At 37.7% G+C, this 26762-nt stretch overlaps 3 protein-coding genes across 3 annotated transcripts; 2 read left to right on the forward strand and 1 right to left on the reverse strand.

Moving 5' to 3' along the window:
- Positions 1-2615: 2615 nt before the first annotated feature.
- On the reverse strand, positions 2616-3819 carry LOC128985305 (uncharacterized). Its single transcript, XM_054404696.1, has 2 exons — positions 3813-3819; positions 2616-2939 (listed from the first exon to the last, which is right to left on the reverse strand). Exon 2 carries the CDS (start codon positions 2928-2930, stop codon positions 2616-2618), a length of 315 nt encoding a protein of 104 aa, XP_054260671.1. The 5' UTR covers positions 2931-2939; positions 3813-3819.
- Positions 3820-7408: 3589 nt separating this feature from the next.
- LOC128985306 (uncharacterized) lies at positions 7409-9892 on the forward strand. The gene has a single exon (XM_054404697.1). It carries the CDS (start codon positions 7409-7411, stop codon positions 9890-9892), a length of 2484 nt encoding a protein of 827 aa, XP_054260672.1.
- Positions 9893-19215: 9323 nt separating this feature from the next.
- LOC128985307 (uncharacterized) lies at positions 19216-20466 on the forward strand. Its single transcript, XM_054404698.1, has one exon. It carries the CDS (start codon positions 19216-19218, stop codon positions 20464-20466), a length of 1251 nt encoding a protein of 416 aa, XP_054260673.1.
- The last annotated feature ends 6296 nt before the right edge of the window (positions 20467-26762 follow it).

Below are 26762 nucleotides of genomic sequence, written 5' to 3' on the forward strand. Positions count from 1 at the left end.
TATGATGACAATCTTACACTCAGATTACGGATTATGTAACTAAAGGCAAGTTAATTAGGGCTCATGATGATTGTTAAGTTTATTTATCAGTCATTGGTAGAGCAATTCCATGTGCGAGACAATTGCAACATCAATGAGATAAGAGTACTTACTAGCAATTATTTTATGGGATCTGTTTTTAAGGGCCACGAAGCAATTGATTCTTTTGTATCACATGCATGTCTATTAGTTAAGGTGATATGTAACTATTTTTGCAAAGTGTATTACCACCATGTTGCCAAATAAAAGTTCATTGTAAATAATTCAAGTATAGGCCTAAGACAAAAACTTACCAAACTCATATTGTTCAAAAATATTTAAAACGTTGGGTTTGTTCCAAATATTATCGAAATAAATTAAGGTTTGAAAACTGTATTGTATTGACTGAGTCTTTTTTATTTATTTTTATTTTAATACAATAAAATAACCAATCTGTATTAAGCTTAAACCAAGTTTGTGCGTTTTTTTGTATCTGTTGTAACAAATAACTCTAAAATATTTGAAAAAGTGATATTTATGAATTCACTTTTAGAGAGTTTAAAGTAATTATTATTTTGTAAATAAAGCCGAAATATGGAGAGTTGACTAAGGAAAAAAGGTTAGAAATACAATAGCATTATTCAAACCCAATATTAACCGACCAGGACGCAGCTAAAGAGAGGCGTTTTATAATGGTGAGTGCAGGGCAGCAGTGTCTTTTGCCATGCAGTGGTGGGGGAGCGCCGGACCGCCAGGCGAACACAGCGGGCTCAATCCAGGAGTGTTGTATATCATTGGTGCGGAATGATCTCGAGTGCAGCAAAGGCCTTTTTCACTCGTGTTACACATTATATTTTTCCTACAGTCCCTATAAAGCATATAAATAATTAGTCTTTCAAACACTGTACAACATACAACACGTTTTTAGGTTCAGCTGGCAACACAAATGGTGCCCCAGAGAAAGTAGTACCCGCGGTCCGTATCACTCCGCTATTTTTCCTCGGCAAGAAATGTGCTCCGCGTTTTGAGAATATAGTTCCGTATGTTTTTGTAATTTGAAGTGGTTTCCGCGCCTAAAAAATGCTTTAAAGGTATTTTCTTGTTTATTAAGATCGTAGGAATGTTTTAAAAACGTTTAAAAGAGAAGTCCAAAAAGTTCAGAAATACCAAAACTATAAACACAAAATGACAGGTTAAATCGTAGTTATAATAGTCAATCAGCTGCTCATAGTATTATTATCTTTAAGTGTTGCCAACCTATTTCCAAGCGTACACGGATTACGTGCATAATAGAACCACGCTGTTTTGTGTTGTTTCGTTGGAATCCTGATGTGCGGCAAAGTATAAACCGTACGGCAAAGTATAAATATGCAGCAATTAGCAGCTTTCTGTACTATAAACAGTACAAGGAAGCCAACTTTGTCGGGTGACTGTAGGAAAAAAATATAGTGCTGCACCCTGCTAGTAAATCTTATAACTTTTTAATGCTTTTCCATATCATAGAACCAACTTTTTTAGTTGAAACAGCTGACTAAATTCTTTAATCCCTTTAAATATGAATACTCATAAGGTTAACATGGGGTTACAGAGCCACTGGGACGGAGCCCGAAAGGATTTTTGAGATAAGAATAGGCCTATATGTTAATCGGGAATGTAAGCTATCATCATGCCAAATTTCAGCCCAATCCGTTCTGTGGTATATGCGTGATCGAACTTCAAACACACAAACAAACAAACAAACAAACACACAAACTTTCACATTTATAATATTAGTAAGATTATTCAAGGATGGTTTGTGTGATGTTTGGTGCAGATCCGTCAAAAGGGCTCCGCCCCAGTGGCTCTGGAGTTTCCCATGTTAATCTTATGAGTACTCATATTTAAATGGAATTAAAGAATCTTAACAGCTGGTTCAACTAAACAATTTGATTATGTGATGTTCAATAGCATTAAAAAGTTAATAGGTTTACCTAGGGGTGTAGCAGTATTATTTTTTTTAATTTATGACAATTGCTAATTTGCAACCAAAAGGTGAGTGAGCGTAGCGAACGAACTTCAACCTGGAGGCGAGTTAGCGTAGCGAACAAATTTCGGCCAGGACGAGTAGATAGGGTTGCCTGATTTTTTCTCCGGCGAATAAAAGTGACAGCGATGTTGGGAATGAGTATACGAGTGTGGGCAGGGGGACGATTTGTCCTCGAGCGAGCGACGACGACTTGTGCAGGTTAAAACTGTATGTTAGTTTGTGTAGACTGTAGGCACTAAGCACTGTATATATAAGAAGTATGTAAGTATTGGTTAGCAGACAAGTAGAGGTTACAGCAGAGCTGTAATTACCAGCCCGCTGTTGCGAGTATAAGTGCGAGGTGAATGTCATGGCTGGCTGTACAAGTGATTGCAGTAGAAAGTGAATTCACTTTCAATTCGGCGCACTAGGTCATGAATGCAACTCAGCGCAACCTGTCTGACCTAGAGAGCTGACACTAAGTTAAGTAACGCTTGCGTAAAATACACATGTCTACATCTACATACAGTACTTAAGACTAAAAAAGGACTGAATAAACTAAATACGTATTCAGTGAGCAAATATCAAACATTTATTGTTTCCAAATTTTTATATTTGGAGAGTTCCCGCTCATCCCCAAGTATTGAACCCGATATGCCTTGCTCTCAGCGATTTCCTTCAGTTCATCTGAACTCAACGCCTCGCTGAACCGCTTTGGTAAGAATATACAGAAGTCGGCACTCTTTTCTGGCACATGGATGTCTAGGACGATGGACGCTCCGTATTTGGTGTTTACTGCCCTCCCTGCCACAATGGAGTAGCCCTCTTTGTTAGTAAGCGCCGAAACGTCGATCTTAGGGAGGTATGGTCCTTTCTCCAGGGTGTTGAGTTTTGCTGCTAGGGCCATGATTATGATCTATAAAAAAAAAATATCCTATTTTAAAGTCGTGCTAATAGTATGCCATATTATAGGCCGAGTACTGATATAATGAAAATTTATCGAGTTAACTAGCTTAGCATTAATAGACAATGCATAAACAACTGGAGCACTACAGCATAAATAGTACAATTGAAGATTGCTGCGTGAAACAAGTATGTCACAGCATATAACGCAAGGTGTAATATCATAGAAATATTAGCGCAACGGAGGGCAACTAGATACATATAAAACGTTTAACAGCTTAGTAATAACAGCTAAATGTATAGAAAAACCGTTGCACTTAGAATATACAAATACAACAAGTAAGGTTTGCAGATTGTAACAAGTATATCGCTGCATATATCGATTAGTAGAGTGTAATACCATACACATAGCAGTCCATCGTAGCGCAACTATATACATATTACAAATAGCTCTAAATAGCTAAATGTGTAGCAAAACTGTTACACTACAACATATGGATATATTGTAATCAATGTTATCTTGTATCATGTGTCAGGAATACCGTTTCATATAACAAGTAGTAGAAATATTAGTCAGTATAACATGTAGGCAGTACCAAGACAGTATAGCAAATGCAGCAGTGTAGAGAAAAACACATATTGGGACAGACAAAGGGGGGAAACCTTGAGTAAGTGGAGGGTATGAGAGTAATGCATCATTATGCATTAACGCAAAACAAATATCAGCACAGCAACAAATAAGAATATATAACTAGCACTCTTGGAAAATACAATTATGGAGCTATAGTAGTAGTAGAAAAGTGTAAGCTAAATAAGCATATACAAACTAAAAGATCATACAAGTAAGATTATTCTCACAGTTAATGCATAAGCACACGAGACATACCTGTTCGGTTGCGTGCAGAGAACTGTGCAGCCATGTACGCTTATGCCGCTTATAAGCAATCCTGGCTCCCCACAATCACTGACCTCACACAAACTGTATAAAAGCAGCCCATTGGCACTGCAAAGTTGTATTCGACTCCAGCTTGCATTGTGAGTAACTCGTGCACCTCGGTCAGTTTGTGCGTCCGGGGCAGTACGTGCATCAGTCGAAGTCGTCTACGCTTGTGTGATGCCAGAACATCTTCTCCATAGTTGTAAGTACAAACATAGCGTAGTTTGCAATATAGTTGCTAGGATTTTAAAAAGACCATAAGATTTAAGCTTTTCCTATAACTCCTTGCTCTCCTTACCATAAGAGCAACGTTAAATAGCTAGACTCAAAACTTACAAAATTATTTACAATTATTTAATGTCAAATCTGAGTGTTGTAAAACGTGGTAATGCTCGTTAAATTAGAAATCTGAAGTGAAGTATGTAGCTAGAATATTAAAAGATGTCTAAAAATCTGTTTGATTAGAAATACGTTGATCTTTAAAAACCAATTATATATTCAATAAATAAATATGACTAAATAAACTTCTAATAATACGATTAATATAGATTAATTATACAATCTCTGGCTATATGTTGAATATACACTTAATCAATACTATATACAATTTGAAATATTCTTCTCTCAAATCAATACAAACATTCTATTTCAAATGTCACCAAGAACTAGTTTGTGTAAAAAGAAATAAATAATCCGCTAGTGTGTGTTTGCATTTAATATTGTTCTTACTGGACAAATCATGACGCTAGCCAAGGGTTAAGGGTTCTTCCTTGTTCAAATAACTAGCTATTAAATATAAAGTACCCTAGTGACTAGGGATGTAGGTACATAAATAAAAGTCAATAAATATTTCTTTTAACTATATATCTATTAAAATATATATGTTCACTATTTAGTCTTTATTACTTAATAAATGATTTTTAACCTATATACCCTATAGAAAAAATTAAGAACACTTCTATACTACAATGTTTTGAAAGAAAACGTACTAAAAAAAAAACGAATTAATATCTATCAGAAAGAAAAATCATTAGGTATTATGAACTTAGCAAGTATGTAGGATTATTTTAGAAAAACTTGCATATACGCATTTTTTTTTTTGTCATAAGTTAAGCTAGCAAAATAAGAAAAATAAATAAATAAATCATGCTTAGAAATGAGTGTAGATTTTGTCTTTAGAGCTGTAGCTTAGTATATGCATAGATTAAGCAACTTTAAAGCTCGTTCTTTGTGTCTAACTCTTGAGTGCTGTCTCTGTTTGCTAGTGCAGACACAACCATCTCTCTACCATGTGTAATTCTATGATTTCCGCATTATTGTTAGGCTAGATAACTAGTGAATGCATTATTGGCTATGAAAAAATCACTTTATTCGCATTAACAAAGTTTAAAATTATTAAATTGGCAAGAAAAAAAATCGTAAAGAAAAACATGAATGCTTAAAACTAAACTTTGTAACTTAAGTTTTGTTCGGTATTTCGATATTGTTAATATAAATTTTGTGTGATTATATTTTAAGCTTATATCACAAACGTTTTAAATATAACATATTGACACTAATCAAGTATAGATGGTGAATAAAGATATTTTGATTTTGATTTGACGATCTATGCAGTGGATAGAACTAACTAGCTTCAGTTGTTATATAATGATGAAAAATCTACTTAGGAAGGAGTATGCTTTATTTTTGGTATTGACGAAACTACTATATATGACAACTGACACTTTATTTTTACATTCACAGCGCTAGAAGTGAGCAGTCATTCCCCACGTGCCGTCTTGCAAAGTTCCACTTAGATGTTAAACCTTCAATGAGCAGTCTAGCTGTGAAAACTTCTACAACAATGTAAGTAGAAAGCCCTGTCAGTTTTATATCTTCTTGGTACTACGTTTAGTAAACTATTATTTGAGAGCTTACAACTTAATATAGTCGAATGTAAAGAGCCCCTTAATACCTCATATTGTCCTAGCAAAAACTACACTAAACCATGCAGCTATATAAGCAACATTCATTGTTGCAAGAAATCCACACAACTAAAGACAAAATGCGTGTAATATGAGCTTAAAGAATCTGAATTGTAAAATCACATGCTGAACATGATAACACAGGCAATAAAACTTAAATTAAAATATTAAAATAGGTAAGTGCTAAAAATTAATGTTTTTTTTTTAACTTAACGTAAACAATCTCAAACCAAATATAATAGAACTATAGCAGACCATGAGCAATGTACTTAACGTTTGAAATTAATGTTTTAGATGTATCTACAATGTGCCATCTGTCGAGAAGCCTACTTCCTTAGTGCATCCGCAAGGAGCCGTCACCAGCAAATGTGTTTGGCGTTGAACGACTACTTCACATCAGCAGTAGCGAGCAACAATGACAACAGACGAGAGACACACGAGGCAGCAATTCAGACACCTCCACAGCAAATTAAAGCAGTACCCAGTGGCAGTGGCTTGAAAAGAAAACTACCACCTCCAAAGGTGACTAAGCGTCCTGTGACTAGTGTATTGTCAAGTCCATCATCACATACAAGTTCAACAACGAGGCTGACGTGGTATTTAAAAAAAGGTCTTCAATCGGCCAAAGACTATGTCATAGAAAATAATGAAAACCTCTACAAGGACCTACCGCCATTTATTGAAGCTGCTAACGAAGTGGTGCTCGATATACTACAAGATGAGCTACGTGTCACCAAATCCCTCAAGTACAACGTCGTACTGGAGGCCGTCTACTGCCATCCTGAAGGACATTGTGAACTTATAAACTTCAAGACCACGTCGAGGCTTATACACAGCGCCTGTGATGAGCTACAAGAGCTGCTGAAGAAGGACGCCAGCAAACTGCTTCGTGAGGAGTCTGAAGCGCAGGCGAAAGGCAGTGGATGGACTTTGCATGAGGTAAAGAGCCTCACACTTAGACTAAGCAAATTTTCATATGCATTGCCTGCTGGAAGTGGCTATCTGCCACTGCCTCCAAAAATTGCTAAAAGGAAATGCATTTTAAATGTAAAAAACAGCAATGATTGTTGTTTCATGTATTGTATATTAGCCAAAAGTCTACCTAATATACGTTATGACTCAGTGCTTACTGAGCATAGCTTTAGGGAGTGTGAAACACATTACAACTTTGATGGTATTTCATTTCCAACGCCCATTTCACAAATGAAAAAATTTGAAAAACAAAACATCAACACTAGCGTAAACATCTTCGAACTGGACGAAAATGCCCATATTACACCACTCAGGATAGTTGATGAGCAGCAAGACCATTTTGATCTCCTTCTCGTTAGAAATGTTGAAGGAGAGGCTCATTTTACGTTAATATTGAATTTCACAAAGCTTATGCAGCCACAAATTACAAAAGGCAGCAACAAAATTACAATCTGTAAAAGGTGTAGCACCTTTAAAGAAAACAGGCGCTGTGTTCCGACACCTCAGCACTGGTTGAGTGAACATTTAATGCTCTGTGGAAAATCAAAACCAAGTGAAGTGATTTTGCCGGAGCAGCATAAAAGCAAACTTAGATTTGTTAGCTACGAGATGCAAATTGAAGTACCAATTGTAGTCACAGCTGACTTCGAATCAACACTATATCCAGTTCCCTCGACAGACAATGCCTATCAACGGCACGAGGCGAACTCGTTTGCTTATATCGTAGCAAGTAACCTTCCCAAAGAGCTGTTAGAGGAAGCTGAGATAAACACCTCACCCTACATACACAGATCGGAATCGGCTGCAAAAGAATTCCTTTTACAAATGCAGGAGCTAGCTGTAAAAGTGGAAAAGCTGTACACTAAAAATGTGAGCATGATTGCATTAAATGATGAACAACAGAAACAGCATGATGAAGCGACAAACTGCGAGCTGTGTGAAATAGCATTTGATGAGACATTGGTTCAGTCAAGGAAATGCCGGGACCACGACCATATAACAGGTCAGTTCCGTTATACCTTGTGCTCGTTGTGTAACACCCGCTGTCAACTTCCAAACTTCATACCAATATACTTTCACAACCTTTCTTCATACGACGAAGCATTCATTATTAAGAACTTGGCAGTATTACCCAACAGCGAAATAAAAGTGATCCCTAGTAATTCAGAAAGATTCATCAGTATATCGATAAAGATTGGGAGGATGTGGCTTAGGTTTTTGGATTCATTTCGCCTAATGGCGGACAGCCTTGCGAATCTCGCTTCGTATCTCACACCGACGGAACTCGTAGAGTCATCCAAGCTTGTGCCAGAACAGCATGTGGAGTTGATTCAAAGAAAAGGGATTTATCCCTATGATTATGTAAAAGACTTTGCTGTATTCAGTGAGGAAGCACTGCCACCACGTGAAAGCTTTTACAATGCCCTCAATGACTCGGAAGTTACGGATGCAGAATATCAACATGCCCAACACACTTGGAATACAATGAAAATGAAAAATTTTGGACAATACCATGATTTTTATCTGTTATTGGATGTTTGTCTTTTAATGGACATAATTCAATGCTTTCGCAAAAACTGTGTAGCCACCTATAACATTGACTGTTGTCATTCATTTACAGCGCCAGGTCTAGCATGGCAGAGTATGCTACGTATGACTGGTGTAACTTTGGAATTGTTGACGAACTATGACCATTTCTTAATGTTTGAAAGTGCGATTAGAGGCGGTTTGGTACAATGCTGCCACCGCTATGAAAAAGCCAACAACCCACTTTTAGAGAACAGCGAAGACTATGATCCAAACAAAGAAACCAAATACATGTTGTATTTGGACTGCATAAACTTGTATGGAAGCCAAATGAAAAAACACCTTCCAACTGGAAATTTTGAGTTTGTAAATGATGTTGATGATCTTAATTGGTCAAACTTACCTGAAGATTCGCCGTATGGACTTTTACTAGAATGTGATGTCACAGTGCCAGAGCACTTGCACGATCTAATGAACGACTTCCCCATCTTACCAGAACAAAAAGATGTGGATAATCAGGGAAAACTACTTGCTACGCTTGAAGATAAAAAACACTATATCGCTCACTATACAGTGTTCCAGCAGGCAGTCAAATTAGGCTTGAAAATTACAAAAGTTCACAGAGCGTTGCGATTCTCCCAGTCGCCGTGGATGGAAAAGTTCATCGACAAAAACACCACATTAAGAGCTGAATCTACGAATGAGTTTTCCAAAAATTTCTACAAGTTTATGAATAATAGTGTGTTTGGAAAGACGTTAGAAAACGTGCGCAATCGTGTAGATATTAGAATAGTAACTTCTGATGAAGCGTTCCAGAAGCTGTCACGTCAAGCAAGATTTGTTGACAGAAGCATTATCGCTGATGGTGTGATCGCGGTACATTTAAGAAGACAAAAGGTAGTATTAAACAAGCCAGTCTATGTTGGTTCAGTAGTTCTCGACAAAGCAAAAGTTCATATGAACTGGTTTCATTATATGGTTATGAAGAAAAAACTAGCTCCGCCAGACTTTGAAGTGTATGTTAACTATTCTGATACTGATTCTCTATTATATACCATAATTACCAAGTTAAACCTAAATAATGAATTGAAGGAAAGATTGGGAGATGTACTGGATAGGTCATGCTATCCCAAGGAGCATGAGCTGTGGCTGGAAGGAGCGATTCCTCAAATAGGCACATTTAAGGATGAATGCAAAGGAAGACAGCTATTTGAGTACGTAGGATTGCGTTGTAAAATGTACTGCTACAGGTTCAACTCCAGCCAACAGACAACGGCAAAGAAAAAGTGTAAGGGAATAAGCAAACGCTATGTCGAAAACAAAATTTCATTTGATCACTACAAGAAGGCACTGTTTGAAGATAAACAGTACAGAGCGACATTTAACCAGATAAGAAGCAAGACATTTCAACTCACCTCTAGAACAGTTGATAAACTCTCTCTGTCAGCCAATGATAACAAACGCATAGTGTTGCAGGACAAAATTAGAACTTTGGCGTATGGGCATTATCGAGCTCGTCAAAATGACGATGGAGGATCGTCAGAATATGATTGTAGTCAGTCTTAGCTCGATGGTTGATCAGCACTCTTTAGGAGTAGTCAGAATGTTGTATTCATTGAGTATGGATGCCGTTGCCCGTACTATTCCATATGAAAAAGAATACGAAAGAATCGAGGATATCGAAATGTTTTCGATACTCCCTTCCCTCATGCACACAGAGTTGAGAAGCTCTATTAAACGGACTTGGATAAAAACTACAACAGTCAACAGAGATTTAATAAAAAGTTATGAGTTTAGAGATATCGACTTTATGCAAATTGATAGTTATCAGTTTGTCATGCTTATGAACCATCCTCTGGAGGAACCAGAGTTTTGGAGTCGAAATTACTATGGTAATAATTGTCATATAAATGTGGACTACTATGAAACAATACAAACAGAACGTCCTATGAAGTATTGTCGAGGCTGCTTTTTTAACCTTTTTACACAAAAAGACGATAATGATATTGACTATCAAAGTTATTGGCACGAAAAGGGGTTGGCATTTGTACATGTTGTACAGCATTTTGAAGTTAACTCTAACAGGCTAATTGATGCAGTGGTTAAACAAGAAAATAACTGGTGTGACTACTGTGTATTTCGACCATTGTTTACATTTCTAAACTACTTTGACTGTAGAGACAATAACAACATGTTATATGATAGTGATGAAGACAGCCCCGCATCTCCAGTGACAATGTTAAACCGTACAGAACTTTATGATCCGTATAGAGAGTGACATACGCTAGTCCAGCATATTTGAACAATGAGGCTGTTGGCCAAATTTTGTTTCTAACCATACAATTTCACGTTTACTTTGTTTGTTTTGCGTTTCTGTTTATATATTATGTTTTATTGTAAACCCTAGCTAATGTAAAATAATTTGATGAACTCATGCCTTTTTGTTGTCTATACTCTATAAGAGTTGTTATCTACTTGAGAACTGAATTCTAGTAGTATATAGCTAAAATATAACTTAATAACATGATATAACAAAGTAAGATAATGCTTAGCATTATGATATTTAACACATGTATATTATTGTGCACATTTTATGAATATTTTGTAATGTACTAACAACCTTTTTCTATCTGTATTTGTTTTACTATTATATGTTTACTAATCTTAACACATTTATGTAACGCTAGAGTTGTATATAATAAACACATCTAAAATGTTTATGGTTACCTGTTATGTTGGTGTTATCTATATAGCATTTATCTTTCAAATAAACTTATGTTAAACTTGACTACTTTGTTTGTTGCTAAACCCATTATTTAAAAGTTTTCCAAACACCCTCTGAAAAATTACTTTAAAAAGTATTATTGCTATGGATGCTAAGAAAAGTAAAGTCAATCCTCTACTGTGTTGTTGCTAGCTTTGCTGAAGGAAAGGGTAAACAAATAAAGAAAATCACAGTTTGTAATACAAATATATTACCATAAGATACATTGAATACAGCAATTTTCTCTTTACCATTTTGACAAGTATTTTAAGTTCTCCATCACAGCTTCGGTAATGTTTGCTGCACAAAAGCGGCGTACCTCACTGTCTATCCACGGCATCATTGATGTCCTGAGTGCAGTCCGTTCATACCAAAAATCTTGAGTCTCTGCAGGCAACCTCCTTTCATTCAAGTCAGAAAGTAAACGTGGCAAATCACTTGTAATGTGTCGAACGAGTTGTTTATCCAAAGTCATTGAAGTCAAGTCATTTGTAGTGTTTGAAGAAAGCAAGGCCATTACCTTATAGTGTTTGGTAAAATATCGTGTGTAACGAGAGATCAGAAACTGCACAGTTGGGTTTATTTCAAGTAGGATATTAAAGTAGCTTTCAAGGGATGGGAACAAGCGTTTTAAAGAAATCCATCCATCATTTTGTAGAACCACTCTGGGAGTCTGTCGAATAATATCAGATTCACTAGAAGCTCTCGAAAGCGTAACAGAATTCAAATTGTGATTAACTGGCTTATTTCTCAGACGATAGTTACAAAATGATACTAATCCATTTGGTCTGGGTTCCAATATGACTGTATGTAGATAGAATGGATTGAATGGAGTTTCATTGGAGTAAAAGTTGTTGACAGAGTGGTGAACTGTAGAGCTTTGCAGACTTAAAAGATCTTCAAATGTCAATTCAATTGAGGTTTCATTATTCACTAAACAAATAGAAGGAGAAAAGTCTTTAATAGAATCAAGACCAACAACCGCATGAGCCTGGCTTGCAACTTTGTAAATCTGTCTGAGTAAAAGACGTGGTTCCCATGAGTTAGACTGCTGGTTAGAACGCACAGCTGCTTTGTGTGAACTATGAGAGTGACTCACCACAGATGTTGTCATCACAGGTGTTGAAGTAGACGTCGAAGAAGAACACACGTATGACACTGGAGGTGAAGTCGATAGTGTGGTCGGCGACGTAGATAGCTTAAGTGCTGATGTATTTGATAATAGTTGTTGCGAACGTTGAGGTGGTGGTGGTGGTGGCGGCGGCGGTGGTGGCAGTTGTGATGACAGTGATGGCAAAATCGAGGCATGAAGTTTTTCTTGATGACCTTTCTGACGAAAAACCTGGCTCGACCTGGCGCGTGTGCCAGATTTTGCCGAATTGGAGTGGGCTGGTATTTTCTGTTGTACGATTGACGGCTGTTCCGGTCGATACTCTTCCACTTCCTTTGAATCGTAATCCTCATCCTCTTCCACTGCATTACCATTTTCACTGCAAACTGTTGAACACTCGCGGGTATAGTAATTCGCTTGGATCGCACTTGCACCTGCTGTTGTGTGTACAGAATCAGATACGTCTTGTAGAGTCTCACCAGTTAGAGATGCAAGAAGCTGGTCAATGTCCATAGTATTTACATCGGAGTATATTACGTTATGCACTGGGGGTATAGGGGGAGCTTTAGTACGTTTGCGTTTCACTCGCGATAGATCTTTACGTGGAACTGGTGCCGACCGCTTCACTGACGCGTTCATACTGACTGAACCAGCAAACCAGTTCTAGGTTTTATATGCAGTGTATTTGCAGGTCTGGACAGGTCTTAGTACGATCATTGACCTTACGAGGCGGATGCTGAGCGCCAAGGACAAATCCATTGAACCTCTTGGATCTCTTTCTTTTTTGCGATTACATAACGTTGTTGTATAAAGAAGGCTTTGACAACAAGTCTAGACAGGTTTCCATTTATTTATACATGCTAGAAGTTTTAAGAGATAGATAATCCTGTTGTCGTAAGTAATGCAGTGAGCTTTCTATCAATAGTTGCAAAAAATTTTAAAGTTTCGGCATCTGATTTATCCAACGTGTTTAGCCTTTCATCAATGGTCCTTAATAATTTTGATGTTTTCTCATCTGATTCCTGCAGCTTCTTTACCTCTCCATCTAAGGATACTAGCGATTTAGATTGTTTCCCGTCTGAATCATGTAGCTTCTTGAATCTTTTATCCAAAGACATCAAAGATGTAGAAACTTTCTCATCCGAGTCTTGTAGCTTATTGAGCTTATCACCCAAAGATACTAAAGATGCAGACGTTTTCTCATCTGATTCAAACAGCTTTTTGACATTTCTATCCAAAGATAACAAATGTGTAGACGTTTTCTCATCCGAGTCTTTCAGCTTCTTGAGCTTATCATCCAAAGATAATAAAGATGCAGACGTTTTCTCGTCTGATTCAACTAGCTTTATTAGTTTGTTATCCAAGGAAGCAATTAATTGTGATGATTTCCCATCTGATTCTTCTAAGTTGTTTAGTCTATCGTGATAGGATAACTGATTCTCCTTTATGTCTTTTAGCTCGGTCTTGATAGAACCCTCTATGGAGACTATTGATTGTTTTACATCCTTAACTGCTTGCTGGGCCTCTTTGAGGCTAACAACAAAGGTCTTTAACTTTCCTTCCACCTCATTCAAATCGTCTTTGTTCACATAGAAACGATTTAAATAGCCTTTAGACACCTTTTGTCGTGATACGTCAGGTTCCACTGCAGCTCTAAACCTCTTTGATCCATCTTCACTTATCACATATGCATCATCTTCGTCATCAGATAAGTGATGCTTCTGTTCTTGATACAAAGCATGTCCAAACTTATCTATAATGTGTCTTCTAATCATAGCTTGTACAATATATGTTTACAATAACAAGATCTAATCCAGAATGATGGGAGAAACAGGTTAATATACTATTTAAGCCCACGAGTTGTAGCGTGAGGGAAACCCAAGCCATTTGACATAAATCTTGTTTCCTTTGCGCTTTATAACCTTTTCAACCAAATACGTATCTGGGTAATTTGTCTTTTGTAATTCTGGTTCGTAAAATGCCCCTTTGATAATGTCCCCTTCTTCATCTTGCAGGTAGTACACTGGTGGGACAGATTTTCGCACTCGTATGATTTTAAATAATTCAGTACTCCAGTTTGGGGTGTAACCTTTTTCAAACAAAGTTTTATACTTAGAAACCCTGACTTTATCATTGACTCTTAGCTTTGGAATCCCTTGTACCTTGTTTTGATTTAATTTCCTCACCAATGCCCTCTCGTGAAACGATGTAACATCTCGTGGTCTCATGCCTGTTGTCCGATGTAGCCTTGAATTGTACATGGAAATTAAACGAGGAAGCATGTCTAGCCACCTATAATCTCCCTGTACAGCAAATTCCTTATACATCCAATTTTTAATCGTTTTATTCAGCCTTTCTACCACAGAGGCCTTCAAATGGGTGAATGTACTGAAATGATTTATCGCAAAACGTTGCATTAAGGATTTAAATTCTTTATTATAAAAATCTGTACCAAGATCACTTTGAATGTTTTGTGGTATTCTTCCGCTATTTTTCAAAACATTTTCCATAGCTGAGGCCACTGTCTTCCCTTTTTTGTTGTCTAAAGGAACCGCCCATGCATACTTTGAAAGAACATCAATTATCATTAGGATATACTTTTTCCCTTTATTCGCTTTTGAGTAAGGTATCATTTCTATCAAGTCGACTTGCCACAAATCGTCAATACCTCGAACAAAAACCTTTCTTCTGACAAAGTTTTTCCTAGCTGGTTTGTGTAACTCATTAACAATACCTCTCTTGGCAGCATCTGCTTGACTTGACATTGTCTTCTTTCTTTTATTCATAATGCCTTTATTACCTATGAACACTTAAGCGATAATTCCGTTTAGTTGAAGCAACTCTATAATATAGTCTATTTCTTCGCTATGAGCGTTGTGACCGGCTTCTTGTGACAAAACCAAGGTTTTAAGTCGCTTCACCAGTAAATTCACATCAGATGTGTACCTGTCCACGTTGTCAACAGTTATACCACTTCCACTAGCGTGTTCCGGTGTTGTAACGGTCATGCCTTGCTTTGGTGGAAAAAGTACCGATATTACGCTTAAGTACTTTTTGCCCCTATTTGCATTTACAGGTTTTTCAGCAGAATACATCTGTCGGTGTGCATTGGTGTCTTGAAGGATCTTTTTGTACACTGTCAAATCCTGCCTTTCTACTATATCCTTATCAGGAACCTGCATGAATAGTAATTCAAGGAGTCCTGGAGTTGTTTCAAAGCTGTGATTCTTTACCTGTATCTTTGAATTTGTAATTTTTATTCTAGAATCACCAATTGTCGTATTACCCCTTCCATCAAGTCGAACACCATAAGTCGTGTCCATTTTATCTTTTGTTTGAGGATTGGAAAGCCTTTTTAAATACGTATCCAGCTGATTGGGTTTAATGGTTTGAGTAGACACATCTAAGGACTTATTGAAGTCATCCTCCTTTTCTTCTTCTTGTACAAAAGTTCTATCCATAGTTGTACTCTGATCATCTTTTTTAACCACAAAGTCTAGTTCTTCTTTTTTAACAGGTTTATAATAGTACTGCTGTTCCTTCAAACGTCTCTCTACTGTCTCTTGCAGAGGTTTGACTATGGGTTTAGCTTGCACTTCTAACAACCTCTCAACATAATCAGCATTATGCTTCAATTGTTGAAACTTTTTACGCACAGCATTTGTTAGTCTAAGTAGTTCATTTTTTACTATATGTTCGTGCTTGTTAGCACTGTCTTGGTTCCGCTCCTTCAAGTTTGGTATTGGATATTTCTTCACTATACGTCGGATTACTCGTTTTGCTCTTAGCTTTCTTTTTTTGGGAGCTCTAAGAGCCATCGGAGCACTACCATACTTCTCCATCCTCTCACTGTCACTCTGATTAACGTTTAGTGTATTGATGCTGAAAGGAGCCCTTTATATATCGACTATATAGGTATCAAGACCTAAACGGTAACGACCTTTGTTGATTTCAGAATCTTTATCTATGGTTACAAATCCATACTTGTGTTTGTTCCAACAGGTGTGACACAAACACTTAAATTGATCAAAAGTCATATCGCTATTAACATGATCATTGTATACATGTCTTAGATTTAAGTCATCCTGCTTGAAAAGAATTATTAAATTGGCGTTATCTCTAAGGAGATGTTTAGGGAGCCGCGTGTACGTCTGGATCAAGTAGAACGTATCTACATCTCTATGTCTTCCCATGCTGAAGTATGCTTTCATATTGTCTTGTTTATCACAGGCCACATCATCAAATATCATTATTGAGTCCTTTTTAGCTTCATCAGGATTGGGAACATCTTCACTGTTGGTAAATGAAAAATAACCAATACATGACAGGTTTTGCATTATTTGTTCAAGCATCTTGTATTTAGGTTGCAGCAATGATTTACTAAACACATATACATTAGCATACTTTAATCCCTTTGGTTCAGTCAAAAGGCTAAACATCAAATTTGTTTTTCCACAGTTAGATGGACCACAAATGATGCCTCGAATGGATTGAGGAAGGAGTTCACTATGTTTTTTCACTTCTTTGGATTTAATTCCATCCGAAGTGGATTGAATGAGTTTTTCCACAGCATTGTCCACAACAAAAGTGTCACGGTGCTTTTTAAATTTCATCTTCACACACTGGGGGACAAAAGTGAAATGAAGAATCGTATATAAGGTGTTCATATTTGTAAGACCTGCTCAGTATGCGTAGGATCACTAGAGGATGTGGTCTGCTTAATCGTGCTATAAACTCTCTTCCGCTAGAACTTCACCTGCCTGGAGGATACCAATTTTGTGGACCTGGTACAAGATTGAAGGAAAGGTTGGAAAAGAAGGATCAAGGAATCAACCTATTGGATCAAGCTTGTAAACAACACGATATTGCCTACAGTAAGAGCAAAGATCTTTCATCTCGACACACTGCTGACAGAGTATTAGCAAACGAGGCGTGGGCAAGGTTCAAAACAAAAGGTGTTCCTATTGGTGAGAGGCTCGCTTCCTGGGCTGTTGCAAGCGCAATGAACGCGAAATTGAAGCTTGGTGCCGGAACAACCGAAGGCAGGAGGAGGAGGAGACGGCAGACTAGGCGAAGAAATCGAGGGAGGTTAGGTAGGGGATCGTTAGCCAAAGGGGGCACAGCAAGAGGTGGAAGTGCGCTAAAACGAAAAAGAAAAGGCACCACTAGAAAGTGCAGCAGAAGACCTAAACCTTTTACTTTTTCCGATGTATTACGACAAGCAAGGACGGCTGTGCGGGGATCAGGAATGCATCTTGTTGGCAGAGGTGGAATATTAAACAGAGGGAGTAGAAAACACATAACAAAGGCAGCATCATCAGCGTTGAACGCCATCAGATCTATGAAGAGAGGGAGGCGTAGTGCGTTCAGTCATTTACGACGTAGATCACGGATTCTATCACTTCCCAAGTCAGGAGGTGTGCTACCATTGCTGCCAATCTTTGCAGGGCTTAGTGCATTGGGAAGTCTGACAGGTGGGGCTGCTGGTGTGGCCAAAGCAGTGCTTGAAGCTAGAGATGCCAAGAAACGGCTGAGCGAGATGCAAAGACATAACGAAACTATGGAGGCAGTAGCTTTGCGACATGGCAAGGGCCTGTACTTTAGACCATATAAGAAAGGACTTGGTATTTACATGGCACCTTATCAGAAGCAGCCAAAAAACTTATAGATATTTTGCCCAGAAGGGCAATGTATGATTTTGAGTTAACACATTGGGCCAGGAAGCTTAAAATCCCCCATTTTAGAGGAGTGTTTATGCGTGACAACCTTCCTAAAAGTCCATGGAGGAACGAGTCTGCAATAGTCAACTTGGACAATACCAATGGTAGTGGTACTCATTGGGTATGCTACAAGAAGAGTGGAGACTACGTGAGGTACTTTGACAGCTACGGGGATTTGATACCTCCACTGGAACTTCAGAAGTATTTAAATGGGAAATACGTATCTTACAACCGAACCGCTTATCAGGATGTCAACACTCACTCTGAGATCTGTGGGCATCTGTGTTTGTATTTTTTAACCTCAATTTAAATGATATTACAGTGTACACATATATATATATTTGTTGTTATCATTTCCACCCTTTAGTCATGTCTCAGACGTTCATGCTTTCAGGTAGAACTTCTACTCTTTCAGTAGACTACTTTCCTCCCATCGAACTTGACGGTGGTTATGATTATGAAGTTGGTTTGCTTAGCTTCGAGTCTTATAACTCCATACCAAATGTCGACGAAACAAACAACCAGTTTCATTTTGATAATGGAAAGATTATTAAAATACCTACTGGTACATATGAAGTAATGGATATTGAACGTTTCATACAGGATAAGCTAAAGATGTTGGCTACACAGGAAAAGAAGTACTTTTTTCGCTTGGGAACAAACAACAATACATTGCAAACTACTCTGAAATGTAACGCTCAGGTGGATTTCTCTCAACCCAACTCTATTGGCAGCCTCCTGGGTTTCGATTCTGAGGTCATAGGACCTGGAAATGAGCACTACTCGAAGAATGTTGTGGATATTTTTAAGACAAACACGATTAGAGTTGAATGCAGCATAGCGGGCGGGTCTTTCGTTAATAATAAGCAAAGTCATACAATCCATCAGTTTTTCCCAGCAGTACCACCAGGATATAAGCTTGTTGAAATACCCAGTACAATCATTTACCTTCCAATCACCACGAGGGCAATAAGTAACATAACACTACGGATTGTAGACCAGGACGATAGGTTGGTGAATTTTAGAGGAGAACGTATTACAGTTTGTTTACACTTGAGGAAGGTCCCTAGTTGAACAGTTAGTAGGAGATGGGTTACTTATATTTTTCAAACTGTTTATCAAGACCAAGAATATCAAAGGGTCATATAGACAGAGTCAAGAAAACCCATAACTCCGACGACTATTTATTGGGTGCACACTCAACAGTACCAAGCAGTGTTTGTTTGTCACCCAAGCGACTAACACACACAAACCAAAGGTTTTTACGCTCCTTGGGCTATAAAATACTTCAATAATGGATGTACTGGATATTTTTAGTAGTGTCCCATTTGATGACACTATTTCTCACATGGAATTTCACACTCATTTCCCTTACTCTTCTACCACACTAGACAACAATGACGAGATAAGAATACCAATTCAACAACAAGATATATGCATTGTGCCTTCTATGAGTTATTTGTATGTTGAGGGAAAGCTATTGAAGTCAGACAATACAGCAACTACAAAAACAAAGTTCACTCCAAACGCATTTGCATTTTTGTTTGACGAGATACGGTATGAAATAAATGGAGTTGAAATAGATCGCATTAGGAACCCAGGTATAACTTCTACAATGAAAGGATTTGCTTCTATTGGAGAGAACTCTTTAAGAAGTTTAGGGAACTCTGGCTGGCCAACCGAGGTGAATAAGTTGTCTTCCACTTTGGAAAGTCATGTGACTGACACTGATGGAAATTTTAGTTTTTGCATACCGCTAAGTAGGCTTCTGGGGTTCGCAGAAGATTATAGAAAGGTTATTGTCAACTGCCGTCATGAGCTTGTTCTACTGAGGTCGGCCGGGGACAAAAATGCAGTTTTGTGGACCTCAAGTGGTGCTACTGACACAACTCCTGAAGATATTAAAGTTAAACTAGAGAAACTATGCTGGAGGGTTCCCTACGTTTCTTTGAGTGATAGACAAAGAATTGCATTGCTTAGACATTTGGAAAGGGGAACGAGTGTTCCTGTAGAGTATCGAAGCTGGGAACTCTATGAGTATCCCTCTTTGCCACAATCAAACAAACAATCTTGGTCAGTAAAGACGGCATCACAGCTAGAGAAGCCAAGATACGTCATAGTGGCTTTCCAGGAGAATCGCAAAAACAACATGAAAAAGTCTGCCGCATGCTTTGATCACTGCAAGATATCAAACATAAAACTTCATTTAAACTCTATTAACTATCCTTATGATGATTTAAAACTAGACATTGCAAAGAACCACTACGCTATACTCTACGACATGTATACCCGTTTTCAGGAGTCGTATTACAATGTTCCATCACAACCACTTTTGGACGTTAAAAATTTCATTTCTTATGCACCACTAATCGTAATTGACTGTTCTAAGCAAAACGAATCCCTTAGGTCAGCCCCTGTTGATATTCGTTTAGAATTTGAGGCCAGCGAAGCTTTCCCTCCAGGGACTGCTGCTTATTGTTTAATAATTCACGACAAGTCATTCAGCTATGAGCCAGCCACTAACCTGGTTCATCGGATAATGTGATTCATGCAGAAAGTGTTGGAATTTGGGGTGGGGATAGGCTATAAAGCCCGCTCTTGTCGGTTTGGTTTCTCAGTCTCAACTTGAATTTCGTTGGAGTTAGAACTTTCAGTCATGATTAAACAGGCCATCATAGATTTTAGTGCTTTTATCGGAGAGGATAAGACAGTGGTTATCAAGGAATTGAGCATATTGGACTTGGATTCAAGATGTGTACAACATTGGATTTTCTCACCACCTAAGGATGGATCCAGATCTACTTTTCCAAGCACACAACATGATTGCGGAGGGTGGCACAGTTCACAGTTTGACAATCATAACAGATGGTTGAGTAAACACTATCACGGCCTCGGATTCGGAACAGGAAACGTTGAATATAGCTCTCTCACGTCATCTCTGAGAGACATTTGCTGCAATGTAAACCTATTGTATGCTGCTTCAACTGAAAAGGCAAAGGTTTTGGAAAAGTTGCTAGAGAACAGAAGAGTTGTGTTCAGTCTTGAGCTACTTGGAGGCCCCCCTCTATCGAGCGATTTTCTACTACTTCCTCCCGTTGAAGAACTATCCAAACAAAAGAATCAGTGTTTGTTTCATCATTTACATGCTCCAGGATTTTATTGTTCACAAACCAATGTACACAAACTGGCTGATTGGTGTTTGAAAAACCCAGCTATGCTAGACATGAACAACCCTGAAGTGAGAGTAAAGACCTTTGACGAATGGAAACTTAAAACTCCTTCTGCTAAGCAGCTTGCCGATGAAGGCTTTGTCAAAATGGCTGCTATGAAGGACACCACTAAATGCGTTTATTGTGGAGTTAATCTTTTCAAGTGGGAAGAAGGTGACGACGCAATAGAAGATCATCGCTACAACTCACCGTTTTGCTCCTATCTTCGCTTCAAAGAACAGACAACAGACAAGGGCAGCACCAAGAATATAGTCTACTGCGAGGACGGATCAGATACATTGGGCCAGGATGTCACTGGGAGATATACATTGTCTCTGGAAGTCACTCATGATGATCTTCTAAATATGTGTAAGGCTTGAAATGTATTCAACTTCATATTTTGAATAAACAAATCTTTATTATTTACCAATGTTGTTTTTTACTAAGCTTAACCTATATATAAACTTACCATCTTTCATTATCATCCAGATACACAGCTACTCTTATTGACTTAAGTCATAACAAGTTGCTCATGTCTCAGTTTTACAAATGTGAAAAGGTAGTTACCTTTTCTAATCCCATGAAGACAACTTTTTACTTTGCTGATAATGAAGACAGGCGCTGTACCGGCTCCATCGACAAAGAACGGTTTAAACTAAGAATTCTTCAGGTTGGAACAATTTTGCAAGACTCACTTTTATCCAAAGTATTACACATTAACACATGCCAGTTTAGTGATCACTCCAATTGTTTTATAAAATTAAATAAACTTACTACTTAATTTAACAAAGACTCATAATTTCATATCCTAGCTTTCATACACCATAAGTCTTTACCAGCAAGCACTCTGCTGGAACTAACATACAGTTTTAACCTGCACAAGTCGTCGTCGCTCGCTCGAGGACAAATCGCCCCCCTGCCCACACTCGTATACTCATTCCCAACATCGCTGTCACTTTTATTCGCCGGAGAAAAAATCAGGCAACCCTATCTACTAGGACGTGATTGAGCCATGCGAACGAGCTCATCTTGAAAATTAACGAGCATTTGACATAAAACCACATATGACAGGAGGACGTCTGTCGGGCCAGCTAGTTATAAATAAAAATTTGCTTCAACGCTGCGAAACAGGCGAGGGCCTAGAGGAGAATAATGTGCTGTTTTGGAGAAAACTACGAAAACTCCACTTTTGTTCATTGGACCAAAACTAAATCGTACAACTAGTTTTGTAAATTCTCTTGGTGTTGGTTCAATAAATAGTGTGACAGAATTAGACAACATATCGATAACAATTAACTTGTCAGCCAACTCTCAACTCCTGTCTACCTCATGTCATCCTGGGGAAAACCCACTGACTGTATACTTTTTTGAACTTTACTGTCACTGAAATAAAACGCAATTGTTTCTATCTTTTTACTATTGTGAATATTATTGTACAATGTTTGTGACCAGTATTAGATTACTTGATTGAAATGTAAATAATATAAATGTGAATATAGTCGACATTGTGTTTTTTCCATGCAGCTAATTAATATTTTTCATATCACTGTTGTGGTAGTTTTAAAAGTCACAGACCTTTTATTTTTATGAAAAACTGATTACTACTCAGCAACTCAGCTAAGAGAACGTTCTAAACTAAACCATAGAATGCACGTCGAATTAATTATTTCTATTATTCCACTCCATTATATGGTGTACCTGTAAAATACGAGTTCTCCCTATTATACAGGGTGATCAACTCAAGGAGGCCAGCATTGGGATATCGGAAACGGTAAGAATTAGAGAAAACTTTAAATGGGGGACATTCCTTTATTTTTTGTGGCAGTAAAAAATATGATTTTAGTTTTTCAAAATTCAGCCACCATTTTCCAAAATGGCGGCCAACTTTGAAATTTCTTATGGAACACCCTGTATTTTTGGACGTTTTCGGATAGAAAATGCAATTTAAAAACTTTTTTATTCTTCACATTTTTTCGATAAACCCACTCGTTTAGGAGTTACAGCCTATTGAAAAATGACTTCCGGTGTACATTTTACATCATGTAGCTCCAAAAAAAGTAGGTTTATAGCGAAAATGCGAAGAGAAAATAAGTCAAATAAGTCTTAAAAATGCATCCACATTCCATAAAAACCATAAAATACACATTTTTCCACTTTTCAAGTTTGCCGCCATTTTTAAATAATATAATTAATATTTTTAACAAATTTTATGGACTTTTTGGAATGTGGATGCATTTTTAAGACTGATTTGACTTATTTTCTCTTCGCATTTTCGCTATAAAACTACTTTTTTTGGAGCTACATGATGTAAAATGTACACCGGAAGTCATTTTTCCATAGGCTGTAACTCCTAAACGAGTAGGTTTATCGAAAAAATGTGAAGAATAAAAAAGTTTTTAAATTGCATGTTCTATCCGAAAACGTGATAAAGTACAGGGTGTTCCATAAGAAATTTCAAAGTTGGCCGCCATTTTGGAAAATGGCGGCTGAATTTTGAAAAACTAAAATCATATTTTTAACTGCCACAAAAAATAAAGGAATGTCCCCCATTTAAAGTTTTCTCTAATTCTTACCGTTTCCGATATCCCAATGCTGGCCTCCTTGAGTTGATCACCCTGTATAATACTATGTCCCTCAGGAAAGCAAAAGTTTCTTCTTCTAATAGACAGCGGCTCAGTACAGACGCTGGCAGCTCTAGCGATAGACGCTTCTGGCAAAATGACTAACCTGAAACAACGCGAGTGAACAGGATAAATATTTATTTATTCTGTTCTCTCTGCAATGCACAGTAGTGGGAAGCGATTAGCACGGAACGATCATCGATGAGCGTTAAGCCAGCCGCTTCTAGCAAAACATGCCTAAAGTAATCAATATTGTAAATATCGATTAAATACATCAACCTAGAGAGGATTTTCAGAAATCCTTGCCAACGGGTTTGTCAAAAGCTAAAACCTCCCATGGATCCTTTTAAGTCTTCATCATTCCTCAACAAAAAGGCATAATATGTCTTGGCTGTTTTGGACATTATTTGTGGGGAATGATTTGGAAAACTGTGTTTTTCACTCTACATCAATACTATGCTTCATCCACCCTATTGAACTTCCAAAACACTTTATTTGTACGATTTTTTTTACAGTATTCGTGTATTTTATAGAAGAGGGCCGCCACTGTGTAAACTGTGGAAAACCCACCGTTTAGGTTGGGTTAGGTTAGGCTAGGTTAGTTTAGGTAAGGTTAGTTTATAGCTCACACTTTTTATTTACTGAACAGAAACAATATAATCTTGTAGGGAAACCTAAAATAGTGGCGGTCCTCTTCTGAAAAAGACCTCAGTATTCCTTGATTATATGTACTTCATTTTCTTAAACATGTTGTTGTGCGGGAATTGTCTGGAAAGAACTAAAAATATTTCATAAAAAGCCCATAATAATATATAGAACACATACAAACCAGTTTAGGGTAGGAATCATTATTTATTTGCAACATGATAACTAGCAACACAAGGTGGTACAAATAGAAGAATCTTCGTCATCGTTGTTCTGTTGTGCTAATATGTAACACTGGACTTCAGTTTTCTTTGTTTAGTTTTTGGCCTCTTTCCTGTATTATACTGGTATGCCTTTCCCTTAAGATCAATTATTCCCAAACTTCTTTTACTCTAGCACTTCATGTGTTGTGTTTTTCCACCTCTTTCGGTTACAAGTAGCACCTTCTGCTATGGTTTCTCATGTTGCTATCCCAACCTCCTCTCTTAAGTCCAGGGTACCTTTCTTCAGTGTATTTTCTCTTCGGTAATCTTTTCCCTGGACTGAACCGTTCCCTCTACCCAGTCCAGATGGGCATCCACTGCCTCAACTCCTTCTCTGTGACAGGGCTTGGTGGTGGCGGAGGATTAGGCATTTGGGAAACCAACCAACAAGCCGACACACCTGCCAGAGTACAAAACGCCAAACACTCAAACATGATCAAATAAAAAGTAATCTAATATATAAAATTCTAGTGTCACAGTGTTTGTCTGCAAACTCCTCCGGAACGACTTCACCGATCGTTATGAAATTTGGTGTGTAAATTCTGTAGGTATGCGAATCGGACGTAAACTATTTCCCGTTTCGAAATTCTTAAAAGGGCTCCGCCCCAGTGGCTCTGGAGTTTCCCATGTTAACCTTATGAGAAATGGAATTAATGAATCTTAACAGCTGTTTCAATTAAACAAGTTGGTTCTGTTCTATGATGTTCAATAGCATTAAAGTTACAAGGATTACCAACAGGGTGCAGCACTATTATTTCTTTTACATTTATGACACCAGCTAATTTGCAACCAAAAGGTGAGTGAGCGTAGCGAACGAACTTCAACCTGGAGGCGAGTTAGCGTAGCGAACGAGCTAACCTGAAGGCAAGTGAGCGCAGCGAACGAGCTCTAACCCAAAGGTGAGTGAGCGTAGCGAACGAGCTCCAACCCAAAGGTGAGTGAGCGTAGCGAACGAACTTCAACCTGGAGGCGAGTTAGCGTAGCGAACGAGCTAACCTGAAGGCAAGTGAGCGCAGCGAACGAGCTCCAACCTAAAGGTGAGTGAGCGTAGCGAACGAGCTCCAACCCAAAGGTGAGTGAGCGTAGCGAACGAACTTCAACCAGGACGTGATTGAGCGATGCGAACGAGATCATCTTGAAAATTTAACGTAACGGTACTTTCTTTCCATCGGTCTGTCTTAGGGCAAACCTATAACTTAGGCGATACGAAGTTCGCCGGGTCAGCTAGTCTTTATATATTAATAGGCAAGCATGTTTCTTTAAAACCTTTTTTCTCAGCTCGTGTGCATCGCAGGGAAGATCTACGCATACTGTTACAAAGACATTTCCCTGTAGATATACCGATTCCCTTTCAAAATTAAAATAGGCTCAAAAATAAGAACAAAAAATGAATTTGAAATTTTAAAAAATTAACATGGGCTTTATGGGTTGTCATGCTGGTAACGAAATAACAACGGAATATAAACAGAAAATCAAAACAAATTACAATCAGATGTTTTATTTACAGTGTGGGGTTTACAGTGTACATTACATAGTGTAAGAAACTGCCATGTGGCCCTAACTTTGCCTGAATAAATATAAAGCATTTTTCATTTAATTTAATTTACATATTTTTGGTCGAGTTTTCGACCACTGGACGACCTCTAGTGATGTTTAAACTGCAAATGTTCAAAGGGAATGATTGAGTAGCCATAGGAGACAAAAGAAATTGAATCTTTGATCTCTGTGATATCTTATTGTTGTGTATAAAGTAGGTTTTAATTAAATATTTCAATAAACTCAAAAATCACTTTCTGTAGTTTATTTTGATGCTTGTGATGACTTCCTTTTCATTGTTTTTTTCTTTTTTTCACTGCATGAGGGTTTTTTATTTAATTTTGTTCTAACCAACCTCTAAAGTATACAAGAAATACTTCCTATAAGAATGGCCAATTCTTTATTTAACCTGCCCTAAGACCAAATGTCCAATCTTCCCACAGTACAGGGACCGAAAGTAGGTACACTAACAATAGGTATGTGGAAGAGTTATTTTAGCAATATTATTTGCAACATATGCAATAAGCTAATATAAAAAAAATATATTTTCAAAAGAATTACGTGTTC

This window comes from Macrosteles quadrilineatus, unplaced genomic scaffold, assembly GCF_028750875.1.
Source record: "Macrosteles quadrilineatus isolate MER2022 unplaced genomic scaffold, UCM_ALF_1.0 Scaffold_2__2_contigs__length_208266976, whole genome shotgun sequence".
NCBI classification, from domain to species: Eukaryota; Metazoa; Arthropoda; class Insecta; order Hemiptera; family Cicadellidae; genus Macrosteles; species Macrosteles quadrilineatus.